The sequence below is a fragment of the Scyliorhinus torazame genome, chromosome 7, assembly GCF_047496885.1.
Source record: "Scyliorhinus torazame isolate Kashiwa2021f chromosome 7, sScyTor2.1, whole genome shotgun sequence".
Taxonomy (NCBI): Eukaryota; Metazoa; Chordata; class Chondrichthyes; order Carcharhiniformes; family Scyliorhinidae; genus Scyliorhinus; species Scyliorhinus torazame.
This window is the reverse complement of record NC_092713.1, coordinates 27,247,540-27,267,777: the sequence shown is the minus strand read 5'-3', so window position 1 is coordinate 27,267,777 and position 20,238 is coordinate 27,247,540. Positions and strand designations below refer to the sequence as shown.

At 49.9% G+C, this 20,238-nt stretch overlaps 2 protein-coding genes across 3 annotated transcripts in view; both read right to left on the bottom strand.

Moving 5' to 3' along the window:
• Positions 1–20,238, bottom strand: part of LOC140426104 (volume-regulated anion channel subunit LRRC8C-like) — a 152,884-nt gene that overhangs the window by 67,077 nt on the left and 65,569 nt on the right. The gene's annotated exons all lie outside the window — the stretch shown is intronic.
• LOC140426103 (volume-regulated anion channel subunit LRRC8D-like) overlaps positions 187–20,238 on the bottom strand; it is an 85,630-nt gene continuing 65,578 nt past the window's right edge. For both annotated transcript variants that reach the window (XM_072510462.1, XM_072510463.1), the window contains one exon: positions 187–3,475. In XM_072510462.1, coding sequence (XP_072366563.1) covers positions 912–3,473 — 2,562 coding nt within the window. In that variant the 5' untranslated portion in view covers positions 3,474–3,475 and the 3' untranslated portion in view covers positions 187–911. The remainder of the gene's footprint in view (positions 3,476–20,238) is intronic.

The window sequence follows — 20,238 nt, the reverse complement described above, 5'->3', positions numbered from 1 at the left end:
AGACGCCACGATTTGCGAGGCTGAACACATCTCCTCTACGAGGCAATAGGTACATTTGACTTACTGAGGTGAATAGAGTGGTGGTTGAGTGGGGGGGGGGGGGGGGGGGGGGGGGGAGAAGAGCTGGCACCGAAATGAGACTCATTGGGGCTCCGTTCTTGAGAGTAAGTAAACAAAAACAATTACTTTGAAGTGAGTTTGTTTTCTTTTATTTAGAAACAGCTGAAATTGGTGCGAGGAGCTAGATATTGGCACGTTCTGCGTGTTCAATCCACTACAGTTTAGAGCCTGAAACTCAACTCTCTTCCTACAGAAATACAGACAAAAAAAAGTAACAGGTGGTGAGGTACCAGAGAGAGAGAGAGAGAGAGATACACAAAATATGAGTTCATGTCGAACACGACGAACCTCTGAGCTTAGTTGGGCTAGTAAAAGGAGTGGAGCCAGGCTGCTGGCTCCCTCAGGGAGAAAAATAAAGTGTTTAAGATGCACTGGTGCTCACTCTACAAACCCTGCAATGGTCAGATTAGTAGCAAAACTGAGAGGCCATGCATTTGGAGCGGCGAGAGAGAGGCCGTTGACAGGTTATGAAAATTAAGGGTTTTTTAAAAAAACTGTCAAGAATAAATTAAAATCACATACATTTACAAACAAGGATATATGAACAAATATTCAGTCATTGACAGATTTGGAGAAGACAACCAGTGACCAACACTTAGTTAATTGGTTACAATTTATTACAGTGATTTGAGTGTTTTTTCAGGGCCAAGAAAAACTAGCATCACCTCATCTAGTTTTTAAACAGTTGCCAAGTTTTTTTTTTTAAGTACCTTGATCTATTTTATACATTTTTTTCCAGTTAACAAGCAAACAAACATTCCAAAGCTGCTACATACGCTTTGCTCAATAATTTATATTCCTGTGCCATACGTTGAGTTTGAGTTAAAGTCTTGATTAAAGAGGTCTTTAACCTCGGGGGGAAGGGTGTCAAAGAGGTGATTCTCAACGACAAGCCCGCTTTTCTTCAGAAGGCGGCAGTGGACTAACTCCGCTGGCAGTCTGTCCAGGCAGTTCCCTCTCAGCTCCAGCTGGGTCAGTTGCACCAGCTGGCCGACCTTTTCCGAAATGGAAGTGATGCAGTTTTGGCCCACGTTCAAAACCCGCAACTTTGTGCACTTAAAAACCTGCTTTGGCAAAATTTCCACCCTGTTTCCTGTGACTGCAAAATACTGTAAATTCTGGAGGGATGTGATCTCCACGGGAATGACAGCAATGGAATTGTGACTCACATCCAGGTATCTCAGCTTCTGCAGAGTGAAGAGAGCCGCTGGGAGAGACTCCAGTTTGTTCTGGGAGAGGTAAAGCAACTCGAGGTTCTTCACCAGGCTGATGGACGAAGGGATGGTGATGATTTTGTTGTGCCACAGCTTGAGGCACGTCAGGCGCTTCAGATGCTGAAAACTGATCACCTCCTCGATTGTGCGAATGTTGTTGGCTTTCAAGTCCAGCTCCTGCAAGTTAGTCAAGCTGAAAATGGCATGCGGGATTCGTTCCAGCTCGCAGTTCTGCAGCTCCAGCTCAGTGAGATTGATCATCTTCTTCAAGCTGTTCAGCACCAACAGTTTTGTTCCATCGTTGTGAACCAGCAGCGCAGTGAGGTGGGGCGCAACGTCAGTGATGTTTGAAGGAACTTTGGTCAGATTGCTCTTCAGATGCAAGATCTTCAGGTGTTTCAATTCTCGAAGTGACTCGAGAGCTATCATCTTATTGTTTTCAGAGTTCAGATTACCAACTAGGTACAGTTCACGCAGGTTTTTAAGCAAATAGACCCAGGTGGGAATTTCTGCAACGTCAGTGAACTTGATGTGCAGATACCTAAGGTGGTCCCGGAGGAAGCTGAAGGCAGTTTGCTCCACTTTAGCAGGGCAATGGTAAAGGTGCAGTTCCTGAAGATTAGTCATTTGGGAAATTTTGGCAGGAATCTTCGCCTCAGGGATCAGCTCCAGCTTCAGTACCTCCAGCTCGGTCATGTCGAACACAGCATCGGGCACTCCGGAAAGCATGAAGAGGTGCAGCTCCTGCTTGTCCTGAGGGTTCCTCGAAACGTGCTGCTTGAGTTTTTCATAAGTCCACTCGTGGTTCAAACTGAGCTCCCGCAGTTTGTTTTCACTAACCTCTGACAGGAAGACTCCAAAGCGCTTTGAGTAAAGTTGGTCATATTGATCAACCATATGCAGCAAAAATGCAAAGTCATTTTTAACATCTGGAATGTCACTAAAGCTACTTTCTTCACGGACCTTTTCAAATGAGTATTCCTTTAAGGGCCGCCTAAACAGCCAAAACAAAGTATATATACAAACCAGTCCATAAACACAAATGAGTGCAATGTAACTAATTAATAATTTTCGCAGCATAAAAGCCATGTTGTGAGTACAATAAAAATGAGTATATCCAGTCAAATGCTCTATCTCTGGTTCGCAGACGTGATCAAACCTTATAGAAGTCACAAAAGTAAGCGTATAACATAAAATAAACATCAACTTCACTGTCTTTATGACTGTCTGGACAACATAGAGTTTGTATATCAAATCACTGTCTTCAACATGAGCACGGAACTTACGAACTTTCTCAAAAAGGGCTTTTGCCTGCTCCCCATCTTTCTTGTCCAAAATGGTCATGCTGGGAACTTCAATGACCGGCTTCTCTGCTGAAAATTTAGGGCCAGTCCTGGATATCATAGGTGTGCTGGAGCTGGGGCTTTCCTCCTCGCTGCCCGTCGATAAATGCTTTGCCACAGAGGTCTTAAAGCGCTGCTTGTTCTCCTCCGAGTCCTCACATGCAGTTTCAGACAGTGCCTTTGTAGTCCAGGGAGACTCAAAACATTTGCCCAGTATAGAAACAAAGTGTTCGATCTTTGAACTGGTCTTGGGGTACTTGAACCAGAAATTGCTACTGACCATCAGGATGAGGGTATGGATCAGAGCAAGGTAGGGAAAGTATTTGGAGTACCAGGGCAAGGCCACGTGATAGCACATCTGATTGATGAAAATATATTGCTGGTACTCTAAGTTCGTCGGGCGACCAAAGTTGAAAGGGCCTCTTTGTACGTCGTGATCAATGACGTCATCGGGCCGGTCAATGGTTATTGCAGACACGCTTTCAAAGGCTCCCCCAGGAGCATGATTCCGGTTGCCTCTTGAAGGTGGTGCGCTTTCTAAATCGGACATGACAGATGTTTTGGGACCTTTCGCAGGGCTCTCAGTGACGCTGCGCTGGGTTTCCGACCTCTCATCTGATAGGGGCTCAGGAAGACACACGACTTGATCTTTGGTCAGCTGCATGGTGCCAGCAAAGATAGCGACCATCAACATTACGATGGCTAAATAATCCATAAACACATCCCACCATGGCTTCAGGATTCGATAGGTTGCCTGTATGTCATTAAGAGATGCAACTTCTGTGAGGGTAAACATTCCTGTAAAATACAAAAAAGGTAGAATAAACAAGGAGGAAATTACTGGAGGTAAGAGAAATCATCTTCCAAATTAGGAGTTGAGTGCCTTCCCCTCCTTGCACAATTATTCAGTGTACTACTGCGGGGATGTCGGTCTAATCCCTGATGTGATTGAAGTTGGACAATGGGGGCGGGCTTCTCCGCCCCAGCATCCCCGGGATTCTCCGTCTCGCCAGCCAGTCAATGGGGTTTCCCATTGTCGGAAATCCCCGGGCTGCCGATGCAACGGAGGATCCCGACAGCAGAGAATCCATCCCTGGGTCTCAATTGCCTGGTGTAAGGACACACCAAAGGAGTTGACACTTAAATGCCCTCTGAAATGGCACGACAAGCCACTTACAGTTCAAGGCCAATTGGGAATGAGTAATTGGGAATGGGCAATAAATGCTGGCCCAGCCAGTAACGCACATTATCCCACGAATGAATTGTAAAACAACCCAAAAGATGGCCAGTGCTTTTGCTTTTAATTATGTCTTTGTCATATGCAGCCATGCCGAGGCCTGGTTCTGGTGGCAGGTTACTTCTCCAGAGAAGGGCAACATTCACCATCCGCTGTCACGTGTAAAATAGCCTGATGGACTGCACCACCACCGACTCACAGGAAAATAGGTCTGGGTAATAAACACCGACGCCCAGATACCAAGAATTAATTTTTAAAAGGCAAGCATCAGGAGGGCGTGTGGTCCCTATGCAGCTTCACTTCATAGAGGGGCAGATAAGAGGAGAAACAGTGTTTGCAACACTTTGGAGTGAACAATATTGGTACGTACAATCAAAACGCTGATGGAACTTGAACTTAAGCTCATCCCAATTTAAACGAAGCAAAGTCCCAATGGACACACTTGAATAAAAAATGTTTTAGTGTGGTAGTTTGCATTGCAACAATGCTCAGTGATTTGCAACATGAAAGAAGTTTAATTCCATATGACCACGCTGGAAATCCTCAGCGGGTCAGGCAGCAGCGGGTCACTGGAGCTGGAACGGGGGACAATTCATCAGCACCAGCAAAAGTTAGAGATGTAAAAGGTTCTAAGAATGTACAGAGACATAGAAATTAGGGAAATAAGAGCAAGACTAGGCCGTACAGACCCTCAAACCTGCGCCACCATTCAATAGGATCATGGTTAATCTTCAATCTCAACTCCACCCTCCGACTTGATTCCCACGTTCCTAGATTCCCTTCGAGCCCAAAATTCAAATCAATCTCATCCTCTAATGTACTCAATGACTGAGCATCCACAGCCCTCTAGCGCTCCAAACATTTCACAACTATGAGTGAAGAAACTTATCCTGATCTCTGCCTGAAACAGCTGACCCTTTATCCAAGAGACTATGAGCTCTAGCTAAAATAATAATAAGCTTTATTGTCACAAGTAGGCTTACATTAACACTGCAATGAAGTCACTGTGAAAAGCCCCTCGTCGCCACATTCCGGTGCCTGTTCGGGTACACCGAGGGAGAACTCACAATGTCCAATTCACCTAAATAGCACGTCTTTCGGAACTTGTGGGAGGAAACCGGAGCACCCGGAGGAAACCCATGCAGACACGGGGAGAACGTGCAGACTCCGCACAGACAGTGGCCCAAGCCGGGAATCGAACTTGGAACCCTGGCGCTGTGAAGCAACAGTGCTAACCACTGTGCCACCGTGTTGCCCCAGCTTTAGCCAGGGAAACAGCCTCTCCCTATCGCCTCTATCAAGCTGTATAAGAATTGCACTAGTTCCAATGAGATCACTTCTCATTCTTCCAAACTCTATCGAATGTAGTCAAATTTCACACAATCTATCCTCGCAGGACAATCTGGTCCTCTCAGGATTCAATCCCGTGACCTTTGATGTACACCCTCTAATACGTACAAACAAAGGACCGCACGGTGACGCAGTGGGTTAGCACTGTGGCCTCATGGCGCCGAGGTCCCAGGTTTGATCCCGGCTGTTGGTCACTGTCCGTGTGGAGTTTGCACATTCTCGCCGTGTTTGCGTGGGTTTCGCCCCCACAACCTAAAAGATGTGCAGATTAGGTGGATTGGCCACGCTAAATTGCCCCTTAATTGGAAAAAATGAATTGGGTATTCTAAAATTTAAAAAAAAAATACATACAAACAAGGAGCAGGAGTAGGCCACTCGGCCCCTGGAGTAGCCTCCGCCATTTAATCAGACTATGGCTGATCTGATAGTAACCTCAAATCTGCATCCTGCCTACCCCCGGTAACCTTCACCCCCTTGCTTACCAAGAATCTATCCACGGTCTTAAAAATACTCAAAGACTCTCATCGTGAAAACGCGGTGGATGCAGAGCTCCAAAGGCTCATGACCCTCAGAAAGAGATTTCACCTCAGCTCCATTTTAAATGGATGACCCTTTATTTTTAAAACAGTGACCCCAGGTCTAGATTCTCCCACAAGAGGAAATATCCTCTCCACATCCACCGTGACAAGACACCTCAGGATTTCAAGGCAAGTATGTTCTTCCTTGTGTAAGGAGGCCAAACCAGTTTTCCAGGTGTGATCTCACCAAAGCCCTCTATAATTGCAGCGACTTAATTCCTCTTACTCCAACCTATATGGAACAAGTTGGCTTCTTAATCACTTGCTGCCCCTACATGTTCACCTTCTGTGACTTGCTTACCAGGACACCCAATTCCCTCCAAGGACAACATTTACTCGTCCATAGTTGTGAATCACTGAACGTTGTAAGGGTGGCAGTCAAGGAATGATTATAACAAAGTTCTGAATTTCCATTCTTTCTCCCAAAATAGAGCATTTCATACACCAAAATGAAGAACATCGGTGAGGGAGGGTAAGCAACAGACCATCGGATCAGAGACAGCAGTCTTACGGTTAACATAAATGCAGAAATAAATCTTGATTTCCAGGGAATCTGGAAAGCATGGCCTGGATTTTCCAGCCCCGTTGTGGGAGATTCAGTGTCTATTGACTTTTGGTGGGACCAGATGCTCCCAGTGGCGTGTGGGTCTGGAAAATCCCACCCCAGCTTTGAGAAAAGACCCAGCGCTGATAGACAAGGTATGGTTAAGGATGGACAATGGCAATTCAAATGGCGGTTAACTCGTCATTAGGACTAAAATATACCAACTACTAGAGTTTGAGCATAAACATTCTAAGGGAGGATGTTGGGGGGTGGGGGGGAACAAAGAGTAACAGCTGGCAGTGGCTGGTCAAAGATAGCGATACCCAGCAAGGATCTCCCTCAGGAGCCGACCACTCAGGAGCCATCTTGAAAATAAAAAGTGGAGCTATTTACATTCACAATTGTCTAACACAATTTCCCTTTCATGAAACCATTTGTCTCAATCGGCGAAGCGGCCAGCTACTATTTCCTTAATAATGGATTCCAGTGTTTTCTCGATGAATGATGTAAAACAAACTGAGCAGCTGTTCCTTCCCTCTTTGTCTCGCTCCCTCCTTTCGTGACGAGCGACGTTACATTCTAATTTGCTTTTTGTTGCACAACTTTGAGTTTTTAAAACCAATGGTAACAGATTCCAAATTTCATTTATATTACATGACAGTTATAATTCATTCCCTAGCGTACATTGTCTCAGTTTAAAAGTCCATTAATAAAGTTATTTTTGAATTTGGCAAAGCGAGTGAAGCATTGGTCTACAGAAACCATTGTGCACAACTGGGTAATGTAAGTTTATAATGATTGCCAGAGTTCCAGGTGTTAAGCAACGCAATATAAAAAAAGCTTCATCCCAGCCCAAACTGTGACTCAGCAGAAATAGTTTTAGCCTCCACTTTGCTTGGAGCAAAGTGCATGTACAATGGATTAACACTAAAAACTGACACCGCCATCTCGTGCCGTGATTCATGAATAGCTTCTGGCAAAAGAAAGTTTTAACTCGCAAGCTGCTGCCACCATCAAGGCATGAGAACAATCAGCAAAGGAGGCATATCTTTCTCGCTGGCCGACAGTTTTATTGTTCTTGACAGGTGGCCTTAGAAATGGACAGGGGGAAGCAAAAAGATTCTGATAAAGTTACTCTCTGGTGATTCCTTTATGAACTAAGGTTAGTATCGGGGGTTAGATCTTGAACAATAACTACCTAAAGGGAAGGAGGGAAGCAGGCAAGTGGCATTAAGTGATGTTAGGTTGCATTCGGAGGGCGACCGTGTTAAGTGATACGTCCCAGAGTCCATGTTGGATCACTTCTTTCCCTGATAATTGTAAGTGAGCTGAATTCGCAATCACATTGCCACTGGGAAGGGGCAAGGGATTGGCAACTTCGAATCGGAGAAGGAAGCCAATATCTTACAAAAGAACTAGGTTGGTGCCTAGGCTGCGCAGCAGCAGCCTGAATTTATATAGCGCCTGTAACGTCACAAAACATGCAAGTGACTTCACAGAGTTATTATAACCAAATTGGGGGACAAGCTACACAAGGAGATATTAGGTTTGAAATTTGGTTAAAGAGCTAGAGTTTAAGGCGTGCCTTGAAGGGAGAAAGCGAGGTAGAGGCACAAATATGCCCAGACCCAAGGCTGCGGAAAACACGGCCACCATCAACAGGGCAGTAAAGGTTGGGGATGTTCAAGAGACCAGAATTAGATGAGCGCAGGGCAGATATCTCAGAGGGCTGTGGGACTGGAGGAAGATTGAAGAGATAGGGAGAGCTGAGGCCTTGAAAGGATTTGAAAACAAGGCTGAGAATTTTAAAATCAAGATGTTGCTTAACCTGGGGCCAGTGTAGGTCAGAGAGCATAAGCGTGATAAGCGAAAGAGATTTGGTGCAAGGCACCAGGGTTTTGGATGGCCTTCAGTTTACAGGTGCAGGAAGTGTTAGTACAGTCACATCTGGAGGTGACAAAGGCATGGATGAAGGTATCAGCCACAGAAGAGATGGGACACAGGCAGAGTCGGGCCATATTAGAGATGGAAAAAGGCAGATAGTCTTAGCTGTAGATCTGTGGTTGAAAGCTCATCTCGAGATCAAATATGACAGTCTGGTTCAGTCTCACACAACTGCCAGGACAAAGGGTGGATGTGGGTGACCTGGGAGTGAAGCTTGTCACAGGAACCAAAGTCAGTGGCTTCAGTCTTCACAATATTTAATTGGAGCCGTGGTAGTGATTGGAGGCACATTAACATAAAGAGTTAAAGGGTCATATTCCAAAGGCCAGTTTGCTGCCAATGAACACTGATTGGCATTTTGTCTGGTCATATTATAGCAATAAACCTGGCCTATTTTATTCTGGGGCTCAGGTGGAAGGGTTACATTAGCTGGGGCTGGGGTGCAAAGGAGGAAAATAAATAAAAGTAACGATCATTGACTCAATGCACCATGTCGAAATAAGGTGAAGGAGCAATAGACCGAACAACAGGTCGGCGGATTACACTGTCAAAATCAGTCGAGTTCAAATCCCTGGGGAGGGAGTTATGGGCAATAATTCAGACTCTTCAACTTCAAGCGGAGAGATGACCTTATGGGAGATACACAGGATACTTAACAGGATAGTGAAAAGTAAACTTTGTACATCAATGCAAGGGCACAGCTGTGAACAGCTAATTTAAGACAGATGTCAACAACCATTTATTCACACAGAGTCATTAACTGCTGAAGTAGTGCAATAGGTGTCAATGTTAGAACTAATTGGACAATAGGAAGAATCCAGGATCGGCAGCCTGGCATCTGGGAAGGGGAACTAAATGAAATGGGATAAAAGGACTTGCAACAACTCAGTTCATATATGATCCTCACATGGCCTAAGGCAAGATTTATATCGGGCGGCTTCTAAACTTTTGCGTAGTAGCACAAGGTTTAAAAAAAAAAAGATAAAAACATATTGCTGTTATCCAATAAGGCAAAGCTTTAATGTTCACTGGCTGGAAACTGGTCTTTGGAACCAGCTCACTGTCTCAAACAAAGCTGCTCCATAGTGTGAATGACTGGATATTCAGATCACCAATGAATTCCTGGGCCCACAGAAAGGGGTTCTAGCACGGTGTCATTGGGGTGGTTGTGGCAATATAAATGTAGTGATCTAGTCCCCCTCACATTGACATTCTACGATTCGGTATTTTGCACCGTTTGCTGGCAGCGAAATTCTCTGCTCCCACCGCTGTCGATGGAATTTCTCATTGAAGCACCCATGCCACCGGGAAAACCACCGGGGGGGGTGCGCGGCCGGCGGGAGGTGCGCTGCAGTGGGACGGGAGGGGGCCCGCTGCTGGCAGGGCCAGAGAGTCCCGCCACCAGCAAACGGCCAGGGAACTCAGGCCCTTTTGTTTGCATTGCAGTCTTCCCTCTTGACCTTTTATTTAGTGGCGATTTCTTTCATGAAGATAACATTACCTCATAAATGGATCATTTTAAACACAGCATTTCCGATCCAAAGGTATCCAACCTGCGGAGGTTGCTGCCTCAGACTCTCATGAGCTTATTACAAGGTTTATGGCGGGGCCAGTGGTTGCGGGTGAGCACTATGTAGAATCATAGAATCCCCACAGTCCAGAAGGAAGCCATTCGGCCCATCAGGTCTGCACCGACCCTCTGAAAGAGCATCTTACCTGGGCGCACTCCCCCGCCCTATCCCCTAACCTATCTAAAGCACAAAATGACAATCGTTTTATGAACACAAAAGGTGGGAATTGGACAAAAGCACAGCATTGTGGATAGCACAATTGCTTCACAGCTCCAAGGTCCCAGGTTCGATTCCGGCTTGGGTCACTGTCTGTGCGGAGTCTGCACATCCTCCCTGTGTGTGCGTGGGTTTCCTCCGGGTGCTCCGGTTTCCTCCCACAGTCCAAAGATGTGCAGGTTAGGTGGAGTGGCCATGATAAATTGCCCTTAGTGTCCAAAATTGCCCTTAGTGTTGGGTGGGGTTACTGGGTTATGGGGATAGGGTGGAGGTGTTGACCTTGTAGGGTGCTCTTTCCAAGAGCCGGTGCAGACTCGATGGGCCGAATGGCCTCCTTCTGCACTGTAAATTCTATGAAACTTTGAGACTATGGGATGGAATCTTCCACCTCGCCCGCCGTATGATCACCACAGGCGGGACACAGATCACGTAAAGGTCCATTGACCTCAGGTGGTAATTTCCGGTCACCAGGCGGGCGCGGCCAGAGAATCCTGCTCTATGCGTGTTCTCATTACTGCTTACCATTACCAACACAACATTGCTTCATTTAATGAAATCACAAGTTAATATCAAGTGAAATCAGGAATGTGATATACTCAGCTAACTATTGCACAATATTAACAAATAAACACTTTTGTATCAAAATTATTAAGTGTAGCACTGTTTTAGTGTAGAATTCTCGGTATTGTTTAATGAGGGGCTGCATATAATGTTTATATTTATATTGTGGGCATGATCCAATGGCCATGCTGCACCTGAAAAGCAGCTCGCCACAGCGCAGCGTGGCTGATAAAAGCTGGGAGACCCCGCTGCCGGGATCTATCTGGCTCGCAAAGCCTCGCGAGATTCAACAACATTTAGTCTCACTCTAATGTGCAGATTCCCGAGGTACCGGAGTCTTTGGGATTGATCCCCTTCGCCTCGGAAGAGCGACATTCAGCACAAATGGGGACCAGACGGAACAGAATTCATGGGGGTCTTCCAGGGGTTCGGAGACCCCCAGCTGCATGCCCTTTGGGCAGGGTGGTGTCCTGGCATTGCTGGTGCCAGCCTGGCACCTAGGCATTGCCACATGGGTGCCAGCCTGGCACTGCCAAGGTGCCCAGATGGCACTGCCAGGTGGTATGGGCATGGTCACAGTGCCAGGTTGGCACTCCCAAGGTGCCAGGCTGGAATGTTTCTGCGTGAGCACGATTGGGCTGTGGTGTCCTGTGTGGGTGTGGGGGGAGGGGAGGACCCTCGGAGATCAGGATACCACCCGCTACACTGGAGAGTTTGGTGTACAAAACGGGTGTGTGTGTGGCCTCGGCCGCGCATTCCCCACTGTGGTCCCTTATACAACCCGAGTCGCGTTATATAGCCACGTTTCTCGGAGCTGCAAAGTGTGCACTCAAGGGTAAATATTAAGTACAACATATTTTTTCTTGTGGTGTTGGATATTTAACATTTAGTCTGTCCTGTGCAAATTGTGCAAGTGTAGCATGTAATATTGGTTCGTATAAAAATAAGTACTTCATTTAAATGCAACCGAAGAATGACGGCACCATTTTTCAGTCTAGTTAAGCAGTAGGTGTGGATCTAAGATAATTACCTTTCCTCCATGATGGCAGAGGAATAGCACAAATGTCCCAAGTAAATAAGGAATGTAACAATTGGGTAGGAGTTACTTACCCACCATTTCCACTTTCATTTGTGCCATTCGACAGACGTTACATTGGTAGACGCACAACTGCAGTGGCGGAATTTCCCAGTGTTCGGAAAACAAAGGTAGTTTTAAGGGATTTATATTTGATGGGAAACATTGGAAATAAGATATAGTTTTATGTGGGTTTAGCTTAATATTTCTGTAGGTAAAACCTACAGTTAGATTCATGCTGGACACTGGGGTTTTGTAGATGAGGGAGTTGGTTCAGTTCCAACTGTTTCCATAAAGGTTACGGTCTTTTAAGCGAAGGTTCCATTCTGGGATCTTCCCGTCCAGTTATAACTCCAACTGGGATCGTAACACCAGCAAAATCTCGATCGTAGTCTTGGTGCAGGCAGACAGAAAGAAAAGTGCACACCTGAGATTATATTAGCATAGGATTATATTCATTGGAGTTTGGAAGAGTGAGAGGATCTCAAAGAAACTTACAAAATTCTAACATGATTAGACAGGTTAGATTCAGGAAGAATGTTGCCCATGGTGGGGGAGTCCAGAACTAGGGAGGTCACAGTTTGTGGATAAGGGGTAAGCCTTTCAGGACTGAGGGGAGGAGAAATGTCTTCACCCAGGTGAATCTGTGGCAGTCACTACCATAGAAAATAGTTGAGAAAATAGTTGGTGTAATTTCAAGAAATTAGGTATAGCTCTGAGGGCTCAAGGGATTAAGGGTTATGGGGGGGGGAAAGCGGGATCAAGGTATTGAACTTGATGATCAGCCATGATCATAATGAATGGCGGAGCAGGCTCTAAGGGCCGAATGGCCGACTCTTGCTTCTATTTTCTATGTATGTTTCTATGTAAAACAGGAAACAAACAATACAAAAATAAATCTTCAAATAGTGAATATAGAAAGAATATAATCGGGGAAAAAGATGAAAGGCAGTGAAAGTGTTTATCTTCGTTCTGAATGGCAACAGGATAATACTGGCAGAATGTTACATAGTCCAATAGCCAGAGTAGCATTGCTAATGTGGTAAAACGTTCAAAGGGACGTCACAGGAGTGATTATCAAAAAAGACATTTGAACCCGACCCACATGAAGAAATATCAGGCTGGGTGATCAAAAGCTTGGTCAAAGAGGAACGGTAGACAGGTTTATAATATTAATAATAATAATCTTTATGAGCGTCACAAGTAGGCTAATATTGACACTGCAGTGAAGTTACTGTGAAAATCCCCTAGTCGCCACACTCGCCTGTTCAGGTACACTGAGGGAGAATTCAGAATGTCCAATTCACCTAACAAGCACGTCTTTCGGGACTTGTGGGTGGAAACCGGAGCGCCTGGAGGAAACCCACGGAGACACGGGGAGAACGTGCAGATCCCGCACAGTCAGTGACCCAAGCTGGGAATTGAACTTGGGACCCTGCTGCTGTGAAGCAACAGTGCTAACCACTGTTTTACCGTGCCCCCCCATATGCCAGAGCTCAGGGCCCATGCAGCTGATGGCACGACAGGTCGATGACAATCAGGGAGTCACAAGAGGCCGGAATTGGAGCAGCGTGGAGATCTAGGAGGGGTGCAGGATGAGAATTTGAAATTCAAGGCTTCATAGAATCTACAGAGTAAGAGGAGGCCATTCTTTTTTTTTTTTTCTTCTTTCTCTCCTCCCCCTCTGCCCCCCCCCCCCCCCCCCCCCGGGGCCCTCCCCCTCTGCCCCCCCCCCCCGGGCCCTCCCCCTCTGCCCCCCTCCCCCCGGGCCCTCCCCCTCTGCCCCCCCCCCCCCCCGGGCCCTCCCCCTCTCCCCCCCCCCGGGCCCTCCCCCTCTGCCCCCCCCGGGCCCTCCCCCTCTGCCCCCCCCCCCCCCGCGGCCTCTCTCTCCCCCCTCCCCTCGGGGCCTCCCCCTCCCCCCGGGCCTCTCCCCCCCCCCCCCCCGGGCCTCTCTTCTCCCCCCCCCCCCCCCCGGGCCTCTCTCCTCCCCCCCCCCCCCCCCGGGCCTCTCCCCTCCCCCCCCCCCCCGGGCCTCTCCCCTCCCCCCCCCCCCCGGGCCTCTCCCCTCCCCCCCCCCGGGCCTCCCCCCCCCCCCCACCCCGGGCCTCTCTCCCCCCCCCCCCCCGGGCCCCTCTCTCCCCCCCCCCCCCCCCCCCGGGCCTCTCCCTCCCCCCCGGGCCTCTCTCTCCCCCCCCCTCCCCCCCCGGGCCTCTCTCTCTCCCCTCCCCTCCCCCCCCAGGCCTCTCTTCCCCCCCCCCCCCCCGGGCCTCTCTCGCCCCCCCCCCCCCCCCCCCCCGGGCCTCTCTCTTCCCCCCCCCCCCGGGCCACTCTCTTCCCCCACCCCCCTCGCCCCGGGCCTCTCTCTCCCCCCCCCCTCCCCCCGGGCCTCTCTCTCCCCCCCCTCCCCCGGGCCTCTCTCTCCCCCCTCGGGGCCTCTCTCTTCCCTTCCCCCCCCGGGGCCTCTCTCTTCCCTCCCCCCTCCCCGGGCCTCTCTCCCTCCCCCTCCCCGGGCCTCTCTCCCCCCCCCTCCCCGGGCCTCTCTCCCCCCCCCCCTCCCCGGGCCTCTCCCCCCACCCCCCCCCTCCATCCCCGGGGCCTCTCTCCCCCCACCCCCTCCCCGGGGCCTCTCTCCCCTCCCCCCCCCTCCCCGGGGCCTCTCTCCCCCCCCCTCCATCCCCGGGGCCTCTCTTCCTCCCCCCCCCGCCATCTCGGGACCAAGGGGAGGCCATTCTGCCCATCAAGTCTGCACTGACTCTTGGAAAGAGCACCCTACTTAAACCCACGTCTCCACCCTATCCCTGTAACTCAGTAATCCCACCTAACCTTTTGAATACTAAGGGACATGGCCAACCCACCTAACCTGCACGTCTTTGATCTGTGGGAGGAAACCAGAGCACCCGGAGGAAACTCACGCAGACGTGGGACGAAAGTGCAAACTCCACACTGACAAGTCACCCGAGGTGAGAATTGAACTGGGACCCTGGAGCTATGAGGCAGCAGTGCTAACCACCGTGACCCTGTGTGCCACGAGCGCGGGCCCTTTTCTGGTTCGAGAGCCAAAGCAGATCACTGAGCACAGGGGAAGTGGCTGAGTCAGACTAGGTGTTCGAGGATGGAGGCAACAGAGCTATGGATAAGCTCGAGTTTCCCAAGTGTGAACGGTGGAAGGCTGTTGTCAGAATTCGAGAAGACTTCCGGGTGCGGCGATGACCAGCTGAGTCGCACGTTTCGGCAGCTCCCGGTGAAACGGACTTTTGGGCTCTTGATAGGAGCCCCAAACGGCAATTTTGACGGCTAAAAACACTGTGTGGTAAACCAGAAGGGAATCCCCCCTGGATACGGATGGAAAAAGGAGGAGAAAGTGGCCGGATTGCAGTGGATCCTTTAGAACAGCAGCAAGGAAGGCAAGCACAAACCAAGATGGCGTCGGAAGGTGGCAGTTTAACATGGGGCCCTGAACAACAAGAGTTCTTGAAATGCTGTGTGGAAGAGATCAAAAAGGAAATGAAGAAAGAGCTGTTGGCCCCGATACTACAGGCGATCGAAGGGCTAAAGGAGGAACAAAAGACCCAGGAGCGGGAGCTTCGGGTCGTGAAGGCAAAGGCAGCCGAGAATGAGGACAACATACAGGGCCTGGTGGTGAAGACGGAGACGCAGGAGGCACATCAGAAACGATGTGTGGAAAGGTTGGAGGCACTGGAAAACAACGGAAGGAGGAACAACCTGAGGATTCTTGGTCTTCCTGAAGGTGTGGAGGGAGCGGACGTCGGGGCTTATGTGAGCACGATGCTGCACTCGTTAATGGGAGCGGAGGCCCCGGCGGGTCCGTTGGAGGTGGAGGGAGCATACCGAGTGATGGCGCAAGGACCGAGAGCAGGAGAAATTCCCAGAGCCATAGTGGTGAGATTCCTCCGTTTTAAGGATAGAGAAATGGTCCTTAGATGGGCGAAGAAAACTCGGAGCAGTAAATGGGAGAACGCGGTGATTCGCGTTTATCAAGACTGGAGTGCGGAGGTGGCGAGAAGGAGGGCGAGCTTTAATCGGGCAAGGCGGTGCTTCATAAAAAGAAGATAAAATTTGGAATGCTGCAACCGGCAAGACTGTGGGTCACATATCGAGGGAGGCACCACTACTTTGAGACGGCGGATGAAGCGTGGACTTTTATTGTGGAAGAAAAACTGGAATGAGTGGGTTATTAAAAAGAACGTTTGAACAAAGTGGTGGGTGAATGTGGGGGGCAAAGAGGGGGGTTAAAAAGGGGGGAAAGAGGAGTTTTATGTACTAATCCTGCGATGTGGTAACTTTTCTCTCTCCCACAGGTGGTGATGGGGGGAGGAGGGGAGGTGGAGGAGATGGGGCGTTGGCCATTGGGGGCGGGGCCAAGGGAGAAGCGCGGGCTTGGTTCCCGCGCTATGATAATCATGGCGGGAATAGAGAAGCAGGAAGGAGGGGGCGTCGCACGGTGCGAGCCGAGGTCACGGGGGGAAGCCGAGGTCGGCCAGAGTTTGCTGACTTCTGGGAGCAACATGGGGGGAGTAATTACGCTAGCGGGGGATCTAGCGGGGGGGGGGGTGGGAGGGGGGAATTACTGGGTTGCTGCTGCTGGGGAGAGGGGGGAGCTGGTATGGGAGAGGATGGGCGGGGGGGCACCGCCTGGGGGAGATACAGCTGCGTGGGAACCGGGTGAGGAGCTGGAAAAAGGTGATGGCTAATCGACAAGGGGGGGGGGGGGGTAGGAAGCCCCCCAACTCGGCTGATCACGTGGAACGTGAGAGGGCTGAACGGGCCGATAAAGAGGGCACGGGTACTCGCACACCTTAAGAAACTTAAGGCAGATGTGGTTATGTTACAGGAAACGCACCTGAAACTGATAGACCAGGTTAGGCTACGCAAAGGATGGGTGGGGCAGGTGTTCCATTCGGGGCTAGATGCGAAAAACAGGGGGGTGGCTATATTAGTGGGGAAGCGGGTAATGTTCGAGGCAAAGACTATAGTGGCGGATAACGGGGGCAGATACGTGATGGTGAGTGGCAAACTACAGGGGGTGACGGTGGTTTTGGTAAACGTATATGCCCCGAACTGGGATGATGCCAATTTTATGAGGCGGATGCTAGGACGCATTCCGGACCTAGAGATGGGAAAGCTGATAATGGGGGGAGATTTTAATACGGTGTTGGAACCAGGGCTGGATAGGTCGAAGTCCAGGACTGGAAGGAGGCCGGCAGCAGCCAAGGTACTTAAAGATTTTATGGAGCAGATGGGAGGTGTAGGCCCGTGGAGATTTAGCAGACGTGGGAGTAAGGAGTTCTCGTTTTTCTCCTATGTCCATAAAGTCTACTCGCGAATAGACTTTTTTGTGCTGGGTAGGGCATTGATCCCGAAGGTGAGGGGAACGGAGTATACGGCTATCGCCATTTCGGATCACGCTCCACACTGGGTGGACTTGGAGATAGGGGAGGAAACAGGAGGGCGCCCACCCTGGAGAATGGACATGGGACTAATGGCAGATGAGGGGGTGTGTCTAAGGGTGAGGGGGTGCATTGAAAAGTACTTGGAACTCAATGATAATGGGGAAGTCCAGGTGGGAGTGGTCTGGGAGGCGTTGAAGGCGGTGGTTAGAGGGGAGCTGATATCAATAAGGGCACATAAAGGGAAGCAGGAGAGTAAGGAACGGGAGCGGTTGCTGCAAGAACTTTTGAGGGTGGACAGACAATATGCGGAAGCACCGGAGGAGGGACTGTACAGGGAAAGGCAAAGGCTACATGTAGAATTTGACTTGCTGACTACGGGCACTGCAGAGGCACAATGGAGGAAGGCACAGGGTGTACAGTACGAATATGGGGAGAAGGCGAGCAGGTTGCTGGCACACCAATTGAGGAAAAGGGGAGCAGCGAGGGAAATAGGGGGAGTGAGGGATGAGGAAGGAGAGATGGAGCGGGGAGCGGAGAGAGTGAATGGAGTGTTCAAGACATTTTATAAAAAATTATATGAAGCTCAACCCCCGGATGGGAGGGAGAGAATGATGGGCTTCTTGGATCGGCTGGAATTTCCCAAGGTGGAAGAGCAGGAAAGGGTGGGACTGGGAGCACAGATCGAGGTAGAAGAAGTGGTGAAAGGAATTAGGAGCATGCAGGCGGGAAAGGCCCCGGGACCGGATGGATTCCCAGTCGAATTCTATAGAAAATATGTGGACTTGCTCACCCCGGTACTGACGAGGACCTTTAATGAGGCAAAGGAAAGGGGACAACTGCCCCCGACTATGTCTGAAGCAACGATATCGCTTCTCTTAAAGAAGGAAAAGGACCCGCTACAATGCGGGTCCTATAGACCTATTTCCCTCCTAAATGTAAATGCCAAGATCCTGGCCAAGGTAATGGCAATGAGAATAGAGGAATGTGTCCCGGGGGTGGTCCACGAGGACCAAACTGGGTTTGTGAAGGGGAGACAGCTGAACACGAATATACGGAGGTTGTTAGGGGTAATGATGATGGCCCCACCAGAGGGAGAAACGGAGAAGGTAGTGGCGATGGATGCCGAGAAAGCATTTGATAGAGTGGAGTGGGATTATTTGTGGGAGGTGTTGAGGAGATTTGGTTTTGGAGAGGGGTATGTTAGATGGGTGCAGCTGTTGTATAGGGCCCCAGTGGCGAGCGTGGTCACGAATGGACGGGGATCTGCATATTTTCGGCTCCATAGAGGGACAAGGCAGGGATGCCCTCTGTCCCCATTATTGTTTGCACTGGCGATTGAGCCCCTGGCGATAGCGTTGAGGGGTTCCAAGAAGTGGAGGGGAGTACTTAGGGGAGGAGAAGAACACCGGGTATCTTTGTATGCGGACGATTTGCTACTATACGTGGCAGACCCGGCGGAGGGGATGCCAGAAATAATGCGGCTACTTGGGGAGTTTTCAGGGTATAAATTGAACATGGGGAAAAGTGAGTTGTTTGTGGTGCATCCAGGGGAGCCGAGTAGAGAAATAGAGGACCTACCGTTGAGGAAGGTAACAAGGGACTTTCGTTACCTGGGGATCCAGATAGCTAAGAATTGGGGCACATTGCATAGGTTAAATTTAACGCGGTTGGTGGAACAGATGGAGGAGGATTTCAAGAGATGGGATATGGTATCCCTGTCACTGGCAGGGAGGGTGCAGGCGGTTAAGATGGTGGTCCTCCCGAGATTCCTCTTTGTGTTTCAGTGCCTCCCGGTGGTGATCACGAAGGCTTTTTTAAAAAGGATTGAAAAGAGCATCATGGGTTTTGTGTGGGCCGGGAAGACCCCGAGAGTGAGGAAGGGATTCTTACAGCGTAGCAGGGATAGGGGGGGCGCTGGCACTACCGAGCCTAAGTGAGTATTATTGGGCCGCTAATATTTCAATGGTGAGTAAGTGGATGGGAGAGGAGGAGGGAGCGGCATGGAAGAGATTAGAGAGGGCGTCCTGTAGGGGGACTAGCCTACAGGCTATGGTGACAGCCCCATTGCCGTTCTCACCGAGGAACTACACCACAAGCCCGGTGGTAGTGGCTACACTGAAGATTTGGGGACAGTGGAGACGGCATAGGGGAAAGACTGGAACCTTGGGGGGGTCCCCGATAAGAAACAATCATAGGTTTGCCCCGGGGGGAATGGATGGGGATATGGAATGTGGCAAAGAGCAGGAATAACGCAACTGAAAGATCTGTTTGTGGATGGGAAGTTCGCGAGTCTGGGAGTGCTGACCGAGAAATATGGGTTGCCCCAAGGGAATGCATTCAGGTATATGCAACTGAGGGCTTTTGCGAGGCAACAGGTGAGGGAATTCCCGCAGCTCCCGACACAAGAGGCGCAGGACAGAGTGATCTCAAAGACATGGGTGGGGGATGGTAAGGTGTCAGATATATATAGGGAAATGAGGGACGAAGGGGAGACTATGGTAGATGAACTAAAAGGGAAATGGGAAGAAGAGCTGGGGGAGGAGATCGAGGAGGGGCTGTGGGCAGATGCCCTAAGCAGGGTAAACTCGTCGTCCTCGTGTGCCAGGCTAAGCCTGATTCAGTTTAAGGTATTACACAGGGCGCATATGACTGGAGCACGGCTCAGTAATTTTTTTGGGGTGGAGGATAGGTGTGCGAGGTGCTCGAGAAGCCCAGCGAATCATACCCATATGTTTTGGTCATGCCCGGCACTACAGGGGTTTTGGATGGGGGTGACAAAGGTGCTTTCAAAAGTAGTAGGAGTCCGGGTCGAACCAAGCTGGGGTTGGCTATATTTGGGGTTGCACAAGAGCCGGGAGTGCAGGAGGCGAGAGAGGCCGATGTTTTGGCCTTTGCGTCCCTAGTAGCCCGGCGCAGGATATTGCTAATGTGGAAAGAAGCCAAGCCCCCGGGGGTGGAGACCTGGATAAATGACATGGCGGGGTTTATAAAGCTAGAGCGGATTAAGTTCATCCTAAGGGGGTCGGCTCAAGGGTTCACCAGGCGGTGGCAACCGTTCGTCGAATACCTCGCAG